General features: G+C 37.8%; 1 protein-coding gene across 1 annotated transcript in view; it reads left to right on the top strand.

Moving 5' to 3' along the window:
* Positions 1-22,291, top strand: part of LOC106870260 (nucleolar pre-ribosomal-associated protein 1) — a 66,871-nt gene that overhangs the window by 1,147 nt on the left and 43,433 nt on the right. Inside the window, exons 2-9 of the mRNA XM_089349400.1 lie at positions 3,112-3,248; positions 4,158-4,442; positions 7,741-7,840; positions 9,946-10,028; positions 11,167-11,301; positions 13,167-13,288; positions 18,922-19,123; positions 20,082-20,219. Of these exons, the coding sequence (XP_089205526.1) occupies positions 3,112-3,248; positions 4,158-4,442; positions 7,741-7,840; positions 9,946-10,028; positions 11,167-11,301; positions 13,167-13,288; positions 18,922-19,123; positions 20,082-20,219 (1,202 nt within the window). The remainder of the gene's footprint in view (positions 1-3,111; positions 3,249-4,157; positions 4,443-7,740; positions 7,841-9,945; positions 10,029-11,166; positions 11,302-13,166; positions 13,289-18,921; positions 19,124-20,081; positions 20,220-22,291) is intronic.

Here is a 22,291-nt window from a genome sequence, read left to right as displayed (position 1 = left end):
AGCATATTGTGCCTCAGCCTGGCACTAACCATTATGTCCAGTCTTTCCTCTCCAGAACAGTTGTCTTCAGGAATTCAGGAATTCCTACAATCATTAACTTGCAAGTTGTTCTCTGAAATTTGGTGACTTTTCCTAAAATTTATCCTGTTAAATCTTCACATAACTAATTTTGAAAATAACGTTTCTCCATTGCCATGGAAACAGCAGGAATTGAATAGGTGGCATAAAACAATATTATGTTTTTCATTTTTCTTGTTACAAAATTTGATTATACAGACTTTGTAATCAAAACAGTAGCAAAGATGTTTATTAATGATGTATATTCCTGCCAAGTTTCATTGTCATATCATAAGTAATTCTTTGCAAATTAAAAGATTTGTAATTTTATCTTGTAGCCATTTGTTCAGCAAATTTAGCTTCCCAAATATGTAAGGAAAATAGAATGGGTAGAATATGTCACATTTGGCAGCTGGGATTTTTTTTCCTAGCTGCTAACTAGAAGCTTTACAACATTGTCCCAAAGTTTAATGAAGTAACACGAGCAATTACCCTTTGAGATTATCACTGTATGAACTCAAAGTAGTAATCATCATCATTTAACATTTGTTTTCCATGCTGGTATGGGTTGGATGGTTTGACAGAAGCTGGAAACATGGTTTCTACAGGTACTTTTTACATGGTACCAGCACCCACAAGACTATCCAATGCCATCTTGATACTTTATTCATTGTAATCACTGTCCTTTAATGTCTGTTTTCCATGCTGGTGTGGGTTGGACAGTTTGACAAGAGCTGGCAAACTGGAGAGCTGTACCAAGTTCCAGTCTGATTTGGCTTGGTTTCTGTGGCTGGGTGCCTTTCCTAATGCGAACCACTTTACACTATGTGCTGGGTGCTTTTAATGTGGTTCCCCACATCTGCTTGATGAATTATTATTGAAGTGTCTGAATCCTTTTATTTTTTCTGTCATGACAGAACTTAAGAAATAGAAAATGCATTGTGTGTATGCGTGTTTAGTGTGTAAATTTTACACACAGTAATAGAAAATTTTTTTAAGAAACTAAGTGGTAATTGTGTACTCAGCTTCATTGGACCTGTTCCTCCTCTCCCCCTACACCTCAATTCCCAAATTTTGCCATGGTCTCTGGTTGAGAAACAAAGCCCTAGTGTATTTTAAATGTTGAATGAAATCTCTTTGATCTAAGGTTAATGAGAATTGACTTGAGACTAAATAGTAACTACAAGAACAATATGACCACTGCCATCACCAACTTGGAAACCAATACAAGCCACACCACCATCTCTAGCAACCCACCAACTTTTGAGTAGCCTACTAACAATAACAGTATCAGCATGATGACAATGTCTCTAGATATATGTTTTATGTCAATGCAATGGTGTGTGAGTAGTGTGTAGTTATGGTTCAAATCATAGGTGCAAGGGGCAAAATGCCCATGAACCTGGTAATCCTTCAACAAACTGTAATCATGTAGTACTTCCACTCCTTCACCTTTTCATCTTCTTATGTTCATTCTTACAGCCATAGGAATAAGACAACAATTTTTGTTTACATAAAACAATTTTTTCCTAATGCTATATCTTTTAATATTTTCATTCCACCACCACCCTTCACACTGTAGTCAACATCTTTTGTGGAAAGAACATACCCTATTATGGTAGTAAGATTCTTATTTATTCCGTCATATCTTTTATGTGCACGTATTGTGTACATAAGTGTACACAAGTGAAATCGAAATCGAATTAAATTCGACGACTGGCACCCATGCCAACGTCGTCTCCTTCATTGGAAACGAAACTCGGCTTGCAAAGACCTATTGGGGCAAGCGAAAGCAAAACCGTCAATGGCACCTGTGCCCAGCATCGCCTTCCTGGCACTTGTGCCGGATGGCACATGTAGACATTCGAGCGAGATCGTTGCTAGTGCCGCCGAACTGGCTCCTGTGCAGGTGGCACGTAAAATACACCATTTTGAGCGTGGCCGTTGCCAGTACCGCCTGACTGGCCGCACCCACTACACTCTCAGAGTGGTTGGCATTAGGAAGGGCATCCAGCTGTAGAAACTCTGCCAAATCAGATTGGAGCCTGGTGTAGCCATCTGGTTTCACCAGTCCTCTGTCAAATCATCCAACCCATGCTAGCTGGAAAGCAGACATTAAATGATGATGATGATTGTGTATGTATAGCAATTGTTTATTTTCATGCTTGACCATTTTCTTTCTGTTGTTTTTTGAAAATATCAGCTGGAACCCATTATCACTTTATAATATGAAACTCAATGAGAAATTTTATTTCATGTTACAGGATTTTGCAATTCAGCTAGTTTTTCAAGAATACATTACTCTCATAGTATGGTGATTCCTGTACTTATTTTATTGCTCTCTATTCTTTCAAATCACAACGTATTTGACATAGAGACACATGACTCAGCACACTGGTTTACACTAGTATGCATAAACATGGATGTATGAACATATATATAGATATATAATAGGCCTTTGCACAGTTTCTGTATACCAAATTCTACTTACTAGTGGGTTTCAACTCATTATATGATTGCAAAGTTAATCTCTTAACCACATAACAATGTGTATGTATTCACAAATCTCTTATTTATTATGTTTTATGAAAATCATCAATTTATATCTTTGATTCTGCTTCTTATGGTCCAAATTGATTCTTATTTAGAGTTAGGTGAGCCAGGCGACCATGTATCATTCGTATGTTCTACTTTGGATTCTATGACTGGATGCTATTCCTAATACCAGCCATTTTATCATGGTACCAGCACTAAAGAGTGTCATGTCCTCAACAAAACTAGAGAATCCTCTTCACCCAACATGCTTCATAAATTGACCTCTCCATCATCCAAGGAAAATTAGGTTAGATTATTAGTTATACAGAAAATGAGCTTCATTCAGCTTGATTTGAATGTTTTACTTACAGTTACTGGTTATATGAATGAAAGACACCATAAAAAAGAAAAGGTTCAAATAAGTAGTTGTATTATTACTTTAATTAGAAACATACTTTTTTGAAAGATTCAAACATATTTCTGTAGTTTTGTTCAAACTTAAACATATTTCTTTTACAGCCATATATAAATTCACAACAACAGCCTCAAAATATCCAGACATTAGTTATGACTTGGTGGCTCATTATTGTGAAAATTCCAATGATTTTGAAGATCTTTTCTCTGTTCTGTTTTCTGTTGAGAAAAATTGTAAAGATGTGAGTTATATTTTAATTTCTACTCTTTAATTGCCACTTTTAAAAATAATCTTTTTTTTTTTACTTTCTCAGTGATAAGTTTGTTATATTAAAATTTTCCCCATTTTAACAAGTTTGATGTTAGAGTAAGTAATTACTAGCATAAAGTTAGATAAGTCTGCAGCAAGCACATTACCATTAAGTTGTAGGCTAATCTTTAACCTGGGTTAACACATCACCAGCCCTTGGGTATCTTTAGTAGGTTCATTCTATTGAAAGTATTCCAAGTTTCTCATCTGGTGATAACTCATTATTTTGGTGCACTGTTTTCTACTGCAACAGCTCTATTTCCTATGCCAGACTTTGAGGCCCTGCAATAGTCAAGTTCTTTTGGTAATGCATGTGATATTGTGTGAAGACCAGTATCGGGAAATCTAAGTTCAACACTTTCATTACTTTCTTGGTTTTCGTCTGTCATAAGTACTTTCCACAGTCAACACATAACACTTAAAAACAAGTTTGATATTCATGCATCACAATATTGAAACTGGGGTGTCTGATCTCTCCTGCTACCTTAGACATATCCGCTGCCATGGATGCATGGTTTTGATTTGGGGATTACATAGAGCAAGATCTACTTTCAGCTCACCTGATTGAGTAAAGTAAAATAATGTTTTTCAAACTTTCAATCAGGAAAATGTGCCTGGTCTCTGTTGACCAGAAGGAAGAGTTACACATTACTGTAACCAGTCAAGCTGATGTTTGAATATGCATTACCATCCAAATGTTGATGGCTTGCCAAAAGATTTCAAAGATATTTTCAAAATATAATGCACAGAAATCTCTAGATGTAAGCTATTCTCTGTCAAGTTAGAAATTACTTGTTAGAATCTTGTAATTAAATATGTTTTTTTCTATCACTGTTTTTAGGTTATTCTTGTCTTTGATGCTCTTCGCCTGATTTTGATTCGAATTGCTAGTGACCTGAACTGTTATCGGAATCTTGGTAACATGATTGCTCAGAAAGTTCTTACTGTACATTTAGAAATGTTGGAAAATGTTTTCAAACTTCGCCATTCTCAAGTGACATCAGCCATAAAATTTTTAACAACCATTGTTGTTTTCAGTGAAGCAACTGCAAAATTAGTCATTGCTAAATTTCCTTTTCATAAACCTAACTTTGTTAAAAATATGTTAAGCAGAAGAAACAAAGCGGTAAGTCAACTGACTTTCTCTTTATATGTTACATATACAAAGTAGTTTTTTAAAATTATTATTATTGCATTGTTTGTAGTGTTTGCTGAGTAATTCTTGTCTGAGAAAAAATATTTTATATTTTCTGCTGCTCTGTTGAAATATTGTTGAAAGTATTGTTTTTTAGTAATATAATAGCTTAAAAGCAGTACTCCATGTGGACTTTTAAGCTAGCTCCTGCAGAGGGCTAATTGGGCCTGTGGCCCTAAACTAAGGGGGGAAATACTAATAAAGCATTTATTGGTATCCTACTATCTCAGATTTATATCACAGGATATCACACTGTGACATTTGGAGATCACTGTAAAGCAGCAGAGTAAACAGCATTCTTGGTTTTACCATCGTGTGTGAGTATGAAGAGATTAATTGCCATTTCTAACTCTGGAACAACCTACATAGAGCTGACCATGGGAAAAGCATTGATGCATGAAGTGAAATCTAGCAATTTTCAGTGATTGTCCTTGAATTTAAGGGGGATGTCTGCTGGAATCAGTGGAATTCTTGAAATAAGCACATTTTCTCCTTTTCTCCAGTGAGGATTGTTGCCTCCAAAAGATATGGATTGCATTTGCCTGACAATCAGTCTTGCTCTATTGCACAGCTTTGGGGGAATCCAGCTTTTTCAAAAGCATGATTGAAACTCCTTTCTTCAATGTCAAGGCATACCAGGAGGTACCAAAGAGATAAGAAACTCAGTATTTATATATATATATATATATATATATATATTGTGGCTGTGTGCCTGTTTTTCCCCCACCACTGCTTGATAACTGATGTTGGTGTGTTTACATTCACGTAACTTAGTTGTTCAATAAAAGAAGTGCAAGGCATAAAAAAGAAATCGATTTGTTCGATTTAAATTCTTCAAGGAGGTGCCCCAGCATGGTCACAGTCTGATGACTGAAAAAGATAAATGAACCACTAAATTCTTTAGTAAAACTTTAAGCTAAGGGAAGTAACTCTTGTTTACCTATCTCAGTAATGCAATGGCCTTGAAACGTCTTGTGGTCGCTTTGCCTGCTAGAAATACCAACCCAAATGCTTTTAAATCAGATCTTAATGCTGGATGCTTAAGAACCAAATGAAGGGCAGATGGCAGATTTTCAATCCCAGGATCATCCTGATTCCAAAAAAGGTGTAATATGTCTATGTAGAGCAAATGTAGACTGAGATAGAGGGGTCCCAGACAGACAGAATTTCACTTTTATTAATATAGATTTGTAGTCATTAAGCTTTACAATGTAACTAAATTATTTATCATCATCATTTGATGTCCATGTTCCATGCTGGCATGTGTTGAATGGTTTGACAGAAACCTATGTCTAAGGAATGTATTGTGCTCCATTGCTTTGGTATGGTTTTTACTGTTGGGTGTCCTTCCTAATGCCAGTCACTTTACAGTGTGGACTAAGTGCTTTTTTTTTTCTGTGCCACCTGCACTTTTGAGGTCACTGTGCATTTTGCAGGACTACAAGCCCTAAGGGAGGTGGGTGAGGTCAGCATCATGCTAGGGTATGAAGGTAATTACTATGAGAGAGTGAGGTAGAGCAGGTTCCTGCAAAGGGATTCGCATGGATGCTCACGTCTAGTATAGAAAGAAAACAAATTTGTTAAAGATAGATTTAGAGGAAATATAATACTTGATATCTTTGGAAATTACCTTAGCATGTGATAAAGGTATGATGTATGATTGACAGTTATTGTACTCTGTACTTTGATGGGGCATATGACTTTGCAGTTGTTTGTCTGTTTGACAGACAAATCCTACTCCAACTCTACAGTTGTGTGGTTGTAAATAGAAGAGTAACCAGGCGTAAAAACTGTTGTTCCAGGAGTCAATGTGGAATTATCTAGGTGGTTGTTTGATTTTAAAATAGCAGCCAAATCTCCCCTTAGTCACATCCTACTGTCTTAGAAATAGCATCATATGTTGGGTAATGTTGTCTAAGATGTACTATTTCTGAATAAAAGGTGGGATGGTCATGATTAGAATGCTTTTGAATATAGGTTTGCTCAATAAGAGCTGACCTGCAGTTTAATAACAAAACTTATCCATCTGTCTAACATACTGTATATAAATACAAGACAGTTATGTCAATGAGGGTTCCAGTTAATCCAATTGTCAGAACAGCCTGCTTATGAAATTAATGTGCAAGTGGCTGAGTACTCTACAGACACATGTACCCTTAAAGGAGATCAGTGTGACAAGATTGGCCCTTTGAATTACAGTTACAATTCATTTTTGCCAGCTGAGTTGACTGGAGCAATGTGAAATAAAGTGCCTTGCTCAAGGACACAACATGCCACCAGGAATCGAACTCATGACCTTAAGTGGATTTCCAAAGTTTTGAAAACTCGTTTAGAAATTAGATGCCAGCATTTGATGGAAGAGAGGCAACTTTAAAGTTTATTATGAAAAGAATATAGGGAAATGAAGCAGCATATATTAAGGAAATATAGGGAAATCGAAGTTGAACCAAATTCGATGATTGGCACCCCTGCCAGTGGAGCGCTAACAGCACCATCCGAGTGTGATCATTGCCAGAGCAGCTGTCTGGCTCCTGTGCTGTTGGCACGTGAAAAGCACCATTTGAGTGTGATCATTACCAGTGTTGCCTTACTGGCACGGAAAAACATTTGAGTGAGGTCATTGCCAGTCCCGCTGGACTGGTTCCTGTGCAGGTGGCATGTAAAAAACACCATTTGATTATGGCCGTTGCCAGTACCGCCTGACTGGCCCTCGTGCCGGTGGCATGTAAAAGCACCCACTACACTCTTGGAGTGGTTGGTGTTAGGAAGGGCATCCAGCTGTAGAAACTCTGCCAGATCAGATTGGAGCCTGGTGCAGCCATCTGGTTCGCCAGTCCTCAGTCAAATTGTCCAACCCATGCTAGCATGGAAAGTGGACGTTAAACGATGATGATGATAGGGAAATGAAGCAGGAAAAATATATGTAACATACTCCAGAACAAGTAAGTTGAACCATCCATGACTGTATTTCTAGCACTTCATGTGTTTTGATAAATTCAAATTTTAGTAAAATGACTTTATTTATTGTTATAATAAACTCTCGTTTGAAATAAATGATTCTTTCATACAAATATGATTTGGAGGATCAACAAAATAAAGTACCAGTCATGTACTAGGGTTGATTTGATTGACCTACTCTTGCTTTTTCCAAACTTTTAGCCTTGCTCCTTTCCATCCTGAAAAGGTAGTTGTTATTAACTACTTTTTTGTCTTATGTTTTCTTTTCTAGGTCAATGAAGATACACGTACCTGTTTTTTCCATTTTATATCCTCATTTTTGGTTACCAGGAGTGATGCTGTTATCAGTGAACTAATTACTAAACATCAAAGTATTTCCATTTATATTTCACTTTCAAAAAATTCAAGAAATTTTTTTTTCCTTTGTTTAATAATAATAGCAAAATAGAATCTTTCACCAAAACTTAAAAACCCAAAGAGCTTTAACGCTTAGTTTTAAAAACTGTCGCTCAGTTGCAATAAATTAGCATGTTATATATACCTGTAAATGTCTCCTGAGTCTCGTAGCTTTACTCCTGGAAGATTTGGTACTTATTCCCAACAGCTGAGTGAATTGCAAAGAAAGTGTTCTGCCCAGGATCAATGAAACAAATGCAATAGATCTGAACTCCACCACCAATCACTTTACAGAATGTGATGTGTAGATTTTATTGCAGCACTAGTTCTAAAAAAGGTTGTCATGTCCTTAAACAAGACTGTGTCCTGTCAGTTGCATGTTGTTCCTCTGTGTTCACCAACCACTTGTCTCCACATGTACATTACTTTAGAGTATATTGAGTGCCTTTATCACAGTACCAGGGCTAGTGAAGTTGCTTTGTCCTCTGCAAGACACTGTTCTGTATTCTCTCCATTCATTTGGGGCAACATGACTAATGGAGTTAGTTGAAGTGGCAGGGGGTATTGCTGAAGAGGAACAAGGGTGAATAGAAGAAAGAAATGAGAGTATGGTGGAGGAAACAGTGCTAGAAGGAGTATTTTAAGAGAAATAATAATGTCAAGGTGTAATGAGAGGTAATGTTTTCTGGTGAGAAAGAGCAAGAGAGAATGGGGTGGGTTGTAATGAGTACTAACAGATCCAATGCAATCCCTCAGGTATCATGATGAGAGAGATACTTATTGTTTGCTGGTTAGAGAGAAAAAGACTGCTAGTTGTAGAAATAGGCAGTGGTGAGTAAAATATCAAATAATGTTAATGGCTGGCTTATTTCTTTTCTTGATGGCATGGATTGGTGAGGACATACAGCTTCTCACCAATATTCACATCCTTCATCATCTGGCACACAGCAACAGAAAAAGCCAATCATCTTTGTTGTATGTGTCATGCTTCTTTCCTTTTGGTGAAGGTATGTTTTTTTATGGATGAATGCTTATTATAATACCAGCCAGCACTAGGAGGGTTGTTTATGGCAATACTAAAAAGTCCTCTCTATTCTATCAATTTCTAATGAAAGTTACTGATCTACAGATGGAATTTCTGCACTGTTGTTTGCATGGTTCATGTTTCCAGTCTTTCTTCCTTCTCCTACTTCCAGCCTTCCCACATCTGCCACATTTAAAACTTGTGTTTTGTCGCAGACCTAATTCTCTTCCCAATCTCATATTGGTGAATAGAGTATCTAATATCAGAAAAAAAAATGAGCATCTTAAAAAGGTCATTTCAGTTCAGTCATCATATATTTAATAATGTTTATTGTCCCACTTGTACATTCATGTAGACAAAGCAGTATGGCTAAGAAGCTCATTTTGCAACAGTATTGTTTGGGCTTCAATCACAGTTGTATGGCACCTTGAACAAACATCTTATACTATAGCTTTGAGTTGACCAAAGCCTTGTGTGCAAAATTTGGTAATCAGAAACTGTATTGGCCCCTGTTGGAGAGACCGTTCCTGTTCCACTGTGGCAGACTTCATCTCTCACCCAGTTCAGTACCATCTGGGATTTGATTGGCTTTCACAGAGTGCATTCTATTGTGATCATCAGGCCATATCTCTAGTCTCAAGATAACTTCTTCCTTTCTTCCTGTCCATCTCAGAGACCCTGTATAGGGTTGCTGGTGCTGTTCTTCCTTCTCTTTATCATTAAAAAAAAAATAGTATATAAAATGATTTTATAATTTCATCATTACAGATGTTATCATCCGTGTTACGAGGGCAGTGGATTAGCTGAATGATTAGAACTTCAAACAAAATGTCATGCAGTATTTGTTCTGACTCTTAACATATCGAGTTCAAATCCCACGAAGGTCAATTGTACCTTTTGTTCTTTGAGATAAGTTAAATAAATTACCAGTCAAATACTGACATCAATTGGATTAACCCTTCCCCCAGAATTTCAGGCTTTGTGCTTACATTGGAAATGATGATAATCAATATTATAAATTTATCCAAAAATTATATTTCAGTTTTACTTTTTTAGCAATTGTGAAACTGATGTTTGAAGGAATGGAAGTAGACAAGGCATCTTCACTTGAAATTTTTCTGCCCCTTGTTTTAGAAAAGGTAAGTGAAATTAACATTTTGATCACATCCCTCATAAAACCAAACTGAGTTTAGTAACTTAAATTCAATTTGAAAGAGTTTGATAAAAGTTACTGCATAACCTACAAAGGGGTGCTGAAAATTTCCTGGCTTCGAGACTATCACGAAAGGCCTGGTTGGAGGCCCAACCTTCTGAGTTCTTTTACAGGGCTTAGGAAAACTGAAGGGCCACTGCAATAAGTGTGTGAATCTAATCATAATTAACTGATCCTCCTGTATTTTTTTTTTACCCAAAGCCAAGAACTTTTCAGCACTTCCTTGTATACTACATTAGATGTTTGGGGTCCATCTATAATGGAATATAATTGGAGCATAATCTAATCTAATCTTATTTATTGTTTTTAAATAATGAGGGGTTAATGGTGCTGAACTGCTAAACACATCAGTGGTTCAGATTTTGCTAGGCTTAATGTTGAAATCCTTTGCAAGTTGTGTGACTGCCTGAGTGAGTAAAAAAATTTCTTAAAATATTCATTTTTTTGGTTTGTAGTGGCATCCACCTTCAAAAAAAGTTTCTTATACTAAAAAGAGAACAAAAAAAATCTTATCTCACTGATGCAGTGGTTGTGTGTGTGCACTCTTAGTTGAAAGAGATTGCTATTTACTATCCCTTTTGAACTACATTCAATTTAAACCAGACAGCAAGACTTCCTCTGTGTCAGCAGATCTTAACCTGAATGACTTCATCCTCTTGACAGACTTTATGGGTAAGCTATGGTGGGGTGCTGAATGTTCAGAAGGAGAATGTCATGAATCTTCTTAGAAATATTTAAACACCTTTTCAAAAAACAAATTTGTTGGGATTAGAATATGAGTCAGACATGTTGTTATCAGTGTGCTGAACACATGATTGATGATACATAAAGTTCCAATATAAATTCATTATATAAGTCCTCATCTATAGTAATTTCCATGAAAATTTAACTTAGGGGACTAATCCATGCATACACATACATGTTTTCATAGATACCCATGGTAAATATCATACTACCAGTCATATCTACTGTGTCGTTGCTGTTAAGAGATATGGGGGAAAATAGCTACAAGCTCTTTCTTCCAGATTTTCTAATAATTCTTTCTTGATTTTGTTTAATTACAGATTGTCAAAAATGATGTAATTGGTAAAGGTCTCAAGGTGAAAATATTTAAATGTCTTGAATTAACTGGATTGGTTAAGTTATACAATTGGAATGGTCCTGATCAATGGAAAAAAATAGTGTTAGAGAAAGTTAAAGTAAGCATAATTATTGTTTTGATATATGTTGATTTCTTTAAGTAATACATTCAAATGAAAATTCTGCTAAAGATTTTGACAGCTGGATGTCTTTCCTGTTACAAACAGTTGTGATAGGATGAGTTGTGTCCATTGTAACACCAACACTAGAGAGAGACCAAATGTTATTTATAATACTCTACTTCATTGGGGAATTGTTTTCACAGTAAAATTAGGAAGCATTCCTCTCTTGAATAGAAGTTGACAAGAGAGAAAGAGGAGCTGATGAAAAGTTTTGCTGCTACCCAGCAAAACTGGATAGCAGAGATTAGTTTATTGCTTTGTGGGTTAGATTGGAAAAACTGCTGACTTTTCATCTTATTGATTATTTTATGATTACAAGAATACTTTTGTCATGTGAAAGAACTGGAGAAAATATGAAAAATTAGATTTAAAAGTGAGTGGGATAGGCAAATGCTGAGCACTATTTAAACTTGACACCTAACCACAACAGAAAGGATTTATGAAATGTGAGACAGACAGATATTCTTTTCATCACAGACCTTTAAGTCAATATATAGTTGTGTGCTAACAGCTTGGTTTTCATTATCAAAAAACATTGTATATTCTAGTGAGAAATTCTAGATGTATATGATTGTTAAGACTCTATCATCTCTCCTTTTCTGTTTATGCCTACTATTCAGATTATCACTGGAGTGAATATAATAAATGTATTCTCATTGTAGATTCAATTAACAAACTGGTGGGAAAAAAGATTGCCACTTGCAAGTGTGGGCTTCAGTTAAAAAAAAAAAATTAAATAAACATGAATAAGACTAGATCAAATTTATTAGCTTGTAAAGACCACAAAATCTGCATACAGGAAAAGATTAGTTGGAAACTTATTGTTTGGCCAATAAGTGCATGTTAAGTGCTAAATGATTTCTGGAGATTGTTTGGATGTATCAGTTGTACCAGGGAAATTAACAATATGAGAATTTCAGCTACTTGGAGAGTTTGCTGGAAGTAGTGGATAAGCTCTGTTACATAAAAGATATAATTCATGCTGGAGGTGAAGTTTGCAGTAGCATAGAGACTAGTTATCAATATCTTAAAAACTATTTTGTCTTGCTGCTATAATTGTCTAATAGTATGAAGTAGGCATGATTTTGTATGGTAGTAAATGCATACAGAAGATCTAAGGTGATTTGTAGAAAAACGAGTTATTACCTGTTGGATGTGCACTGTTTTATTTACAAAACAAGCTAACGTTAAATAAGTTGAGAAAATAGCTATACAGAAGAAATGACTTCTTATATGCTCATATTATTTGAATACATACCCAATACTAAACAATAAAATGCTATGACTTGATAGTAAACCTAAGATTGCAGGGTGTTTGTTTCAGACAAATCTACAATGTCCCTTTCCATCTCTGCAATTTATCTCAGCTAAAAAATCCAATAATTTTCAGGTTGGGCTTTACTTTTTCTTACATTTATCAGTCTATATCTATCGTATCTTTCAACATCAACCAACTCTTGGCATTTTTTTTTTTTTTCAAACCTACTGCAAATATTTCTTTTAACTAGTAATTCTCTTTTGTTCCAGGATACTTATCTTCATTTATCTTTGGTCTTATACATATTTAAAAAGAAAATCGTTATCAATTTTAATAGAAGTATAAAATTAGAAAGAAATGGCTAAAATTTGGACTGATTTACATTGCTGTGTTTAATTTTCTCTTAACTTTATTTTCATTCCTGTCATATTTATAAAAAATTAATACTGGAGTCAGTTAAGACATCTTTTCTTTTCTGCAAAATCTCATTGTACCAAAGGTTTTCTGTAATGACATTACTTATTTTCATGGATGTCTTTTGCAGGTGAAACAATGTGACAATGCTGAAGATCTTGCTATAATACGAAAATGTACACATGAACTTCTTCTTGAACTTTTGACCTCTACCCGTAATGGCATTATATTCTTTGATAAATCCTTTGGACTGTAAGTGAATGTTTCTTTTCAATATTATCACTCCCTCTTTAATGAGTTGTTTCAAGATAAATATCATGACAAAAATTTTTTTAATTATAGTGTTTTGTAGAGCAGGATAACCTATTCTGATCTGCAATTTTGAAAACTGAGTTTTACATCTGTTTCTCCTTGCTTGCAAGAGTGTGATGACTTATTTGTTGGGACTTTTGTTTTTAGAGCTTGATAAAATACCTACATGTCTATTGTTCATGAAAGAGGAGTAGAAGCTTTTCTTTACTGTTTTTTCGTTGGGTAAACTGGAGTAAGCAAAATTAGGGGTGTAGTACTATGTACGAGGAGTGTTCACTAAAGATTTCCCCTGACCCACTTTCAGTTATTACAGGAAACAGAACTTGTATAGATGTAATCATACATGTCCCTACATGTCACATTGTAAATTGCAGTTTTCCACTAGTATTCATTTGTCTTTTATGGCTGCTGAAGTGGAGTAAGGTGTTATTATAGAGGCAATTGAATACAGATCAGTGATCAAGTTCTTATACTCGAAAGGTTATACACCAAAAGAGACTTTCAATGAGATGAAAGAAGTTTATGGTTACGATGCACCATCATACAACATAGTCAAGCACTCGCATTGCCAGTTCAAATGTGGTCGGACATTAATGGAAATTGCTCCTATTCCTGGACGACCACATTCTGCCATTGATGATAACACCATCCATAAAGTGGAAGCCGCCATTTTGGAGGATTGCCACATAACTATTCAGCAACTAGCTTGAGAAGTTAAGATAAGGGTCCATGAGAAAAAGTCATTCACGACCATTTGCACATGTGGAAGTTGTCTGCACAATAGATTCCCCCAGATGCTCACGCATTTTCAAAAGCAGGAACAAGTCAATTGCTCCCAGGCTCTTTTGGTAATGTGCCAAGAAAACAAGGACTTTTTCAGCAAACTTATCACACAGGATGAAACATGGGTCCATCACTGTGATCCTGAGACTAAAGTCCAATCGAAGCAATGGAAGCATGATAACTCACCACCTCCGAAGAAGGCTCGTATCCAATGCTCAGCAGGCAAGGTGATGCTCAGTCTTTTGGGACCAGCATGGAGTAGTGATAATGGATTTTCTAGCAAAGGGCACCACAATTCACAAGGCATATTATGCTTCTCTACTGCGGAAATTGCAGGGTGCCATCAAAACAGAGAGGCGTGGCATACTGACCAAAGGAGTCCACCTCCTCCAAACAAAACTCCAGTTCACTATGTGCATGTTGCCAATATGAAAGTACACTCCTGCAGCTATGTAATCCTTTCTCATCCCCCTTATTCTCCTGACTTCCACCTCTCTCCAACCACATGATGAATTTATTTCCGAGGTAAAATCTTAGCTCCAGACACAACCTACCGACTTCTACAGAAGAAGTCTTCACAGCTGCATAAAGCGATGGGAGTAGTGTTACCAATGGTGGTGGCTTTGTAGAGAAGGACAGTCACTATTCGGTCCAAAAAAGGTTCATTCATGAGAGCACATATTCACTCTCTGCACGCAATTAGACTTGGAAAGTTTATGAGGAACCCATTGTCCCAATTTACTAACTTTTCTGATGGCATGCAGGTATCGATGAATGGTTGAATGACCAAATCCAAGCTTTTCTGCTAGTTCCTAAATAGTTATGATGGGATTTTGTTCCCACAAGGTTTGCAGGATGTCCTCGTCGAGCTCTACAGATCTTCCAGGAAGAGGCTTGTCATCTGGGCTGTAGTTTCCAGCTTGGAATTTCTGAAACCACTGACACTGGCTTACACTTATTGTCCGATTCTCATATACTTGCATAATATTCTTCACACTTTCCATTCCATTGTTGCCTTTATTGAACTCACAAAGCAAACTATGCCAAATATGCTTCTTTGTCACTTCTGTTACCTTGGTGACCAAGTCAGTAGCAGATGTGTATGCTCTGAGAGTGTAGCTGCTAGAATAAGAATAGCCTATGCAAAATTCAGAGAGCTCCTAGTTCTGCTGGTAACAAAGGGCCTCTCACTCAGAGTGGAAGGTAGACTGTATGAACAGCCATACTACATGGCAGTGAAACATGGGCTGTGACTGCTGAGGACATGCGTAGGCTTGAAAGAAATGAAGCTAGTATGCTCTGCTGGATGTGTAATGTTAGTATGCACACATGACAGAATGTAAGTACCCTGAGAGAAAAGTTGGATTTTAGAACATCAGATGTGGTGTGCAAGAAACGACTGCGCTGGTATGGTCATTTGATGCGTATGGATGAGAACAGCTGTGTGAAGAAGTATCACACCCTAGCAGTGGAGGGAATCTGTGGAAGAGGTAGACCCAAGAAGACTTGGGATGAGGTGGTGAAGCATGACCTTCAAAGGTTGTACCTCACACAGGCAATAATAAACGACTGAAACCTTTGAAGATATACTGTGCTTGAGAAGACACAGCAAGACAAGTGAGACTGTAGTTGTGGCCGATGACAGTGTCACACAACTGGCTCATTTAAAAGCACCATTCAATCATTGGGCAATAGGCCATGCTTGTGAAGACCTGTTGAACCGAGTGAAATCATGATGACTGATGCCAGTGCTGCCTGACTGGCACCCATGCTGGTAGCATGTAAAAGCACCATTCGAGCATGGTCGATGCCAGTGGCACATATAATGCACCATTCGATCATGGCTGATGCCACTGCACTCTCAGAGTAGTTGGTGTTAATAAGGGCATCCTTGCCAAATCAGACTGGAGCCTGGTGCAGCCTCCTGGCTTGCCAGTTCTCAGTCAAACTGCCCAATCCATACCAGCATGGAAAGCGGACATTAAATGACGTCAATGATAATGATTATAGCTTTGAAAAAATAACTGTTAAAATTGAACTGCTCTCTCCAAAACTTGCACTAAGAATAAGGACAAGGTGAAATTACTATCTGCTTTTATAGCAAGTTGGTGCAGGTAGTTTATCCCATACCCCTATGACTATTAATTCATGCAATTGAAATAACTGCATTATTTATGGGATGACCCAACATATACAGGGTGGGATAGGTAAATTGTTGCCATTTTATATTTTTAACTTCGTGCATGTGCAGTGTCTATTTTTGATTTTGTCGATTACACAGTAAAGTAGGATCAGTTGGGCACAACCTGTGAGAAAAACAGCACCATGATGCAATTCATTCTGCCAGAAATTTGGAAACGACATACTGTACTGCTTGGCATTCAGGCTGGAAACTCCAATACAAACATTTCAGAGTGTTTAGGTGTCAATCTGAGGACATATACCAAGAGTGATGAAAATCAAATATCCCATCAACATCATGTTTGGAGTGATCACTAGTGATGGCAACGTTATGTCTCATTCATCTTCCCACACGGCCTCAGACTCAACACGGAGGCCTACATCAAGTGCCTGGAGGAGGTAGTGCTGCCCTGGATCAAGAGGGTGGCTGCTGGAAGACCTTGTGTCTGGCAACAAGACTCTGCATCATGCTTCAGAAACAGGAGAACCCAGTCATCGCTGTCAGACAATTTCTACAACCACATCACCCTCAACATCTGGCCACCTAACTCCCCAGACTGCAACTCCTTTAATTATTATGTGTGGGCATAGTTGTGCGAGAGACCAACAAAACTCCATGTAACACCAAAAATGAACTGAAGGCAAGGATTATGGCAGCATTCACCAACTTAAACAAGGTGCCCATCCAGAAGAATTGCAGGAGATTCCGAAGTTGTCTGGAGGCTGTGGTTGAAGCCTTTTATTGAATGGGTTTTCTCTTTAATATTTCAAAATATTTTTATGTAATTTTGATAAATATATCTGTTAAAATGAGATGTCAGTGTTATTCTCATTTTTGCATAATTTAGATGACCCTGTATATATATATATATTATCATTTAATGTCTGTTTTCCATGTTGGCATAGGTTGGATGGTTTGACCGGAGCTAGCAAATCAGAGGGCTGCACCAGGCCCCAATTGTCTGTCTTAGCAAGGTTTCTGTAGCTGGATGCTCTTCCGTACCGTATGTGCTGGGTGTTTTTTTACATGGCACCAGCACTGGGGCTGTCACCAAGTAACTTGCAAGACAGACTTTTCAACTGAGACAGGAAGTGTTATTGAGGAAGGTGGCTTTATGTCATTTGAAGAGAGGTTAGAGTATAATAGAGGAATAGAAATGTCTTGTTGTAGAGGAGACACATGGCTATCACAGCTGGAAAAGGGAGAGATGTTGGTGAGATGTGTTGGGGTCTACCATCAAGGTACAGTGGGGTGAATATAAGTGGTACAGAGGATTGGACAGGATGGGTGGGCAGGAAGGTCATGAGAATTAGAAAGGGAAGTGGGAGATAGAGGGGAAGGGGAGAAGGAATGCAGTGAGGCGGGGTGGGATTAAGTAGATTGGAATACATTGTGTGCAGGGGCATAGAAGTAAACAACATGCTTTAGTGCCTAATTTTTACTTAGATGAAATAGTCTTCTCAAGCACAGCAAATTGTCATTCATCTTGAGATGTGTGTTTGTGCATGCTTTAGTGTATCTCAGGCTACTTGGCTATGGTATAGCATAGTAAGACAGCTGGGTGACACCATTAGTAGGAGAGGTTAGGAAAGTAAAGGAGGGGGATGAAATACTGTAAATGAATAAATTAAGAGGAAGTTAAAAAGCAATTTAGACAAAAAAAAAGAGGAAAAGTTTTCAGTATTTTTCTTTAAGAAGCTCAAAAGAAATCGCTCAACAAAAAATATTTTTTTAAAGCTTAAAACCCTCCAAAGAAAGTGTTTCTAGAACAATTAACAAAATCTCAAAAATTTTCAAGGAATCTCAAAAAATTCAAGTTTCAGAGTTATGGAGTTTTAAAGTTTTAGAAGTTACGAAAGTTTTAAAATTTGTTTAAGTTTCAGAGGCTTTAAAATGTTCGTGGAGTTAAGAGACAGATGGGGAGGTATGTACATAGATGGATAGATAGGCAATTAGACTGACAAACTGAAAGATAGAACCTACATGTAGTATGTAATCTGTGGATAGCATTTTTGCTAATTGTCAGATTAGGTTTATACAAATGAGCACCTTCGAAATAAAGATCTTTCATCAAATGCTCTTTCCATTTGCTCTTTGTGGTGATCATTGCTGTTTAAAAGCTCTGGGAGCAGTAGATGTACTTCAGCCATCGAGCTCATTCCAGCAATTAAGGCTGCATACTTTCTTCCTCATGGAGTGTGCCTCCATAATTCTGTACCCCCTCAGGACAGGGGAGCGGGAGCACATGGGCAAGTGAAGGGGACAGATAGTCAATCTCAGAATCAGAGAGGCACACTTAGTTATACAACTTGTTAGAAAATGCAACCAATTCTCCTTCATACGACTCATAAAAATGAAATGGTCTGCTTTGACATGGATTCTACATCATCCAGTTATAGAAATGCCAAAGCAGATATTGGAACACAATTTTGTCCTTGGACCTATCAGACTGTCAAACCCATGCTAGCATGAACATAGATACACTCTCATACACACATGAACATTAAATGATGATGTCATGACTAGAATGCCTTTGTTCTTCTTGATTATACATTTATATATAAGCCATACATGTGTAATAATGGTATCATACTTTTGATTTATGCAGCTGTAGCAACAGAACTCTTCAGTATATTCTGGAAAAGCTTCTCAAGAAACCGTTCCTTCAGGATCCGTTAATGACTGAACTTATTTGGAAAACATTTCAAGTTTGCCCTGAACAAATTCAACCATTCTTCCAGAAAATGAAACAACGCTTCAATATTAAAGATACTTCCAATTTTCTGCTCTTCATTGAATTCTTTAAAAAGGTAAGTTATTTTCACGTTTGATTTATGACTACTGTTGTATAATCCTTTAACATTCAGGCTACTCTGATGTATGTAATCCGTATTCACATCATTTTGAATTAATTATGCATTATATCATAACTTTGAAGGCGGTGAGCTGGCAGAAACGTTAGCACGCTGGGCGAAACGCTTAGCGGTATTTCGTCTGTCTTTACGTTCTGGGTTCAAATTCCCCCAAAGTTGACTTTGCCTTTCATCCTTTTGGGGGTCGATTAAATAAGTACCAGTTACGCACTGGGGTCGATATAATCAACTTAATCCGTTTGTCTGTCCTTGTCTGTCCCCTCTGTGTGTAGCCCCTTGTGGGCAGTAAAGAAATATATATCATAACTTTGAGATTTCAATAATGTAACTTTATTTTTACAATGACATTGTTGGGTTGGTGTGAGTGGTCAGATCTAGCCAGTTTCAATATAAAACAGGTAGAATATTTGGCTGGTTTAAATGCTAATCCAACACTACTACAGCTACTGATTCCAGCACCTTCGTTCCAATATGGTAAATGAAAAACATAAGATAAATACAAATTTGTATTCTTTTACCACATTCATTCACTCATTATTTCCTTACTCTCTCTCTCTCCCTCCCTCCCTCCCTCTACACACACACATAAACACAATATCACCATCATCATATCCACTTTTCAATGCCCGGATGCTCTTTCCTTTTGTTAACTCTCACGTGTTTCCAAGTAAGTTAACATATATGTGTGTGTATTATACACGCACACATACACACACATATCTGACAATCTTCTTTCGGTTTCTATCCTTCAAATCAACTGACAAGACTTTGTTTGGTTCAAAGCTTTAGTAGAAAGCACTTGCCCTGAGATGTTACTCAATGGGGCTGAATTCAAACCACTTGGTTGGGAAGCAAATGTATCAGTAAATGTTTTGATTTCTCTTATTCATTTTAGGTTTTGGAATATCAGCCAAATGTCCTCACTCCTTTGAAGACATCCCAAAAATTTCCTCTGGAGAAACTTACTGAAATGGTATTATCCATTCTTATACCATCTTCATTAATCATAAAAGACATTGAGTTGAATTTTAAAGTAAGTAGATGAAATGATATTGTATAGTTTGTGTGTTGTCTTTATTGTGTTTAAGTTCAAGGTCAACTCTGATAACTGACATTTCAGCTGTGACCATCCCATCTTTTTAATGGTGTCTAAGAATGCATTTATAGCTCTGCTATTTCATTGCTCTTTTTTGTTTTTTCCAACTGTGCCTGTTATGTTTCCCTCGGGTGACTCGCAGAGATAACACAACGAGTTATACAATTTAATTATTACATTTATTGTTCAATTACATACAAAGTACGCACTCACCCAATGTTCGTTATGAATAAACAAAAGTCATGTCCGCCATATATATCTCAATGACATTTTACTCCGACAGTCACACAAGACAACAACAATGAAACAATGAACTCAGACGAACCACATGACACACGGAACGTCAGACGAATTACATATCTAACAGTCCATATAACACCTCCCCACTGAAATTGATGCTACACAAGAAGTATCAACAGCAAAGTCTCTCTTGGGTTTTACGGGTTCTCTTGGACCGTCTTGGGTTGTCTGGTCCATACTCTGGAACGGGTAACATGGTCTTGGGTCTGGTTTGTCTTTGTGTTAGTGGCACAGTTTCCGAGATCTCCATCGGGTGATCTGTTGCAAATTCAAATACAGTGTTTTCTGCATCACCAGGTTCATTGTCTTCCTCAGTTGTGTACAGCGGTCGCAGCTGTTCCCAGTGTCGTCTCCACATCGGGCCATGAGGTATGACCTTCACGTTAAAGCAGCGAGTACCCAATGACTTCTTAATGATTGCTGGTACCCATCGGGGTTGTTTGTCTCGGCGAGGTCCATAGTATAGTGCATACACAGGATCTCCGGCCTTGTACTGCCTGGTAACTTTAGCGACATCAGCCGAGCTTGGAGTCACCTGAGACTTATGTGCTTCCTTAGACTGTTTGCCTTGAGCAATGTGTGTTGGCGATGGCATCTTTAAGACTGCTTCGACTTTGGATCCCTTCGTGATCCCTTCAGCCGACAAAATGTGTCCAAGGTATTCTACACTGGGTAGTGCAAACTGGCACTTTTCACGGCGACATCTGAGTCCATTGTCGCTTAGACGTGTGAGCAGACACTTTAGGTTGTTTAGGTGACTGTTTGCATCTTTCCCACTGACGAGCATGTCATCCTGGAAGACTGCCACTCCAGGTAGATCATGGGTCAGGTTTTCCATGATCTCCTGAAAGTAACCAGGTGCTGACTTGATTCCGAAAGGGAGTCGTTGTTGCAGGAGTACTCCACGGTGAGTGCTGAGTGCGAGTCTGCGTTGACTTTCTGGAGCCAGCTTGATCTGATTATAGGCATCAGCAAGGTCTATCTTTGTATATCCGAATCCACCTCCGAGTTTCTGCATCAGTTCAGCAGGGAGTGGCATTGGATGACGGTGATCAGCAAGTTGGTCATTAATTCCCACAGAGTAGTCACCACAAATCCGTAGTTTGGGCTTCAGGTTGCTTGAAGTGTGTGCTTTACGAATCGGTACCACTGGCGTTCCGTATTCGTTGAATTGAACAGGCTTCCAGATTCCCTTGGCGATGCCTTCTTCGTAACCTTTGGCCAGGTCATCACGAAGTGCAAATGGGACCGGACGTGCCTTGTGAAAGACTGGTGTTGCGTCCGATTTGAACTTCACTTCCAGTTCAAAGTTCTTGAGACATCCCAATTCTTGCTTGAAAAGATCTGGAAATTCATCACACATGTTGTGACAATCTTGCTGCAGGGAAACATAGGGCTCGCTTGAGGTCTTTGGATACATCCCTTCTGCACCTTCCCTCTTGGCTTGGCTGTCTATGTTTTTCAAACCTAGAGCAGTGTCCACAGAAATTCCCAGAGTCTGGATAGCATTCCGACCCAGCAAATTAAGATCAGAGATCTTGGTGACTATGTAAGGTATAAGATCCTGCTTACCAGTTGTTGGATCCTTGGTTTGGTCCATGAAAGTTCCTAGAACAGGCAGGTTGTGCTTGCTGGCAGATTCATAGCGATGCTTGACATCTTGCAGCTTTGGTCTTCCAAGTTGCTTCCAGACCGACAAGGAAACAAAA

The sequence above is a fragment of the Octopus bimaculoides genome, chromosome 3 (genome assembly GCF_046866305.1).
Source record: "Octopus bimaculoides isolate indiv1 chromosome 3, ASM4686630v1, whole genome shotgun sequence".
Lineage (NCBI taxonomy): Eukaryota > Metazoa > Mollusca > Cephalopoda > Octopoda > Octopodidae > Octopus > Octopus bimaculoides.
This window is presented reverse-complemented; position numbering and strand designations above follow the sequence as displayed.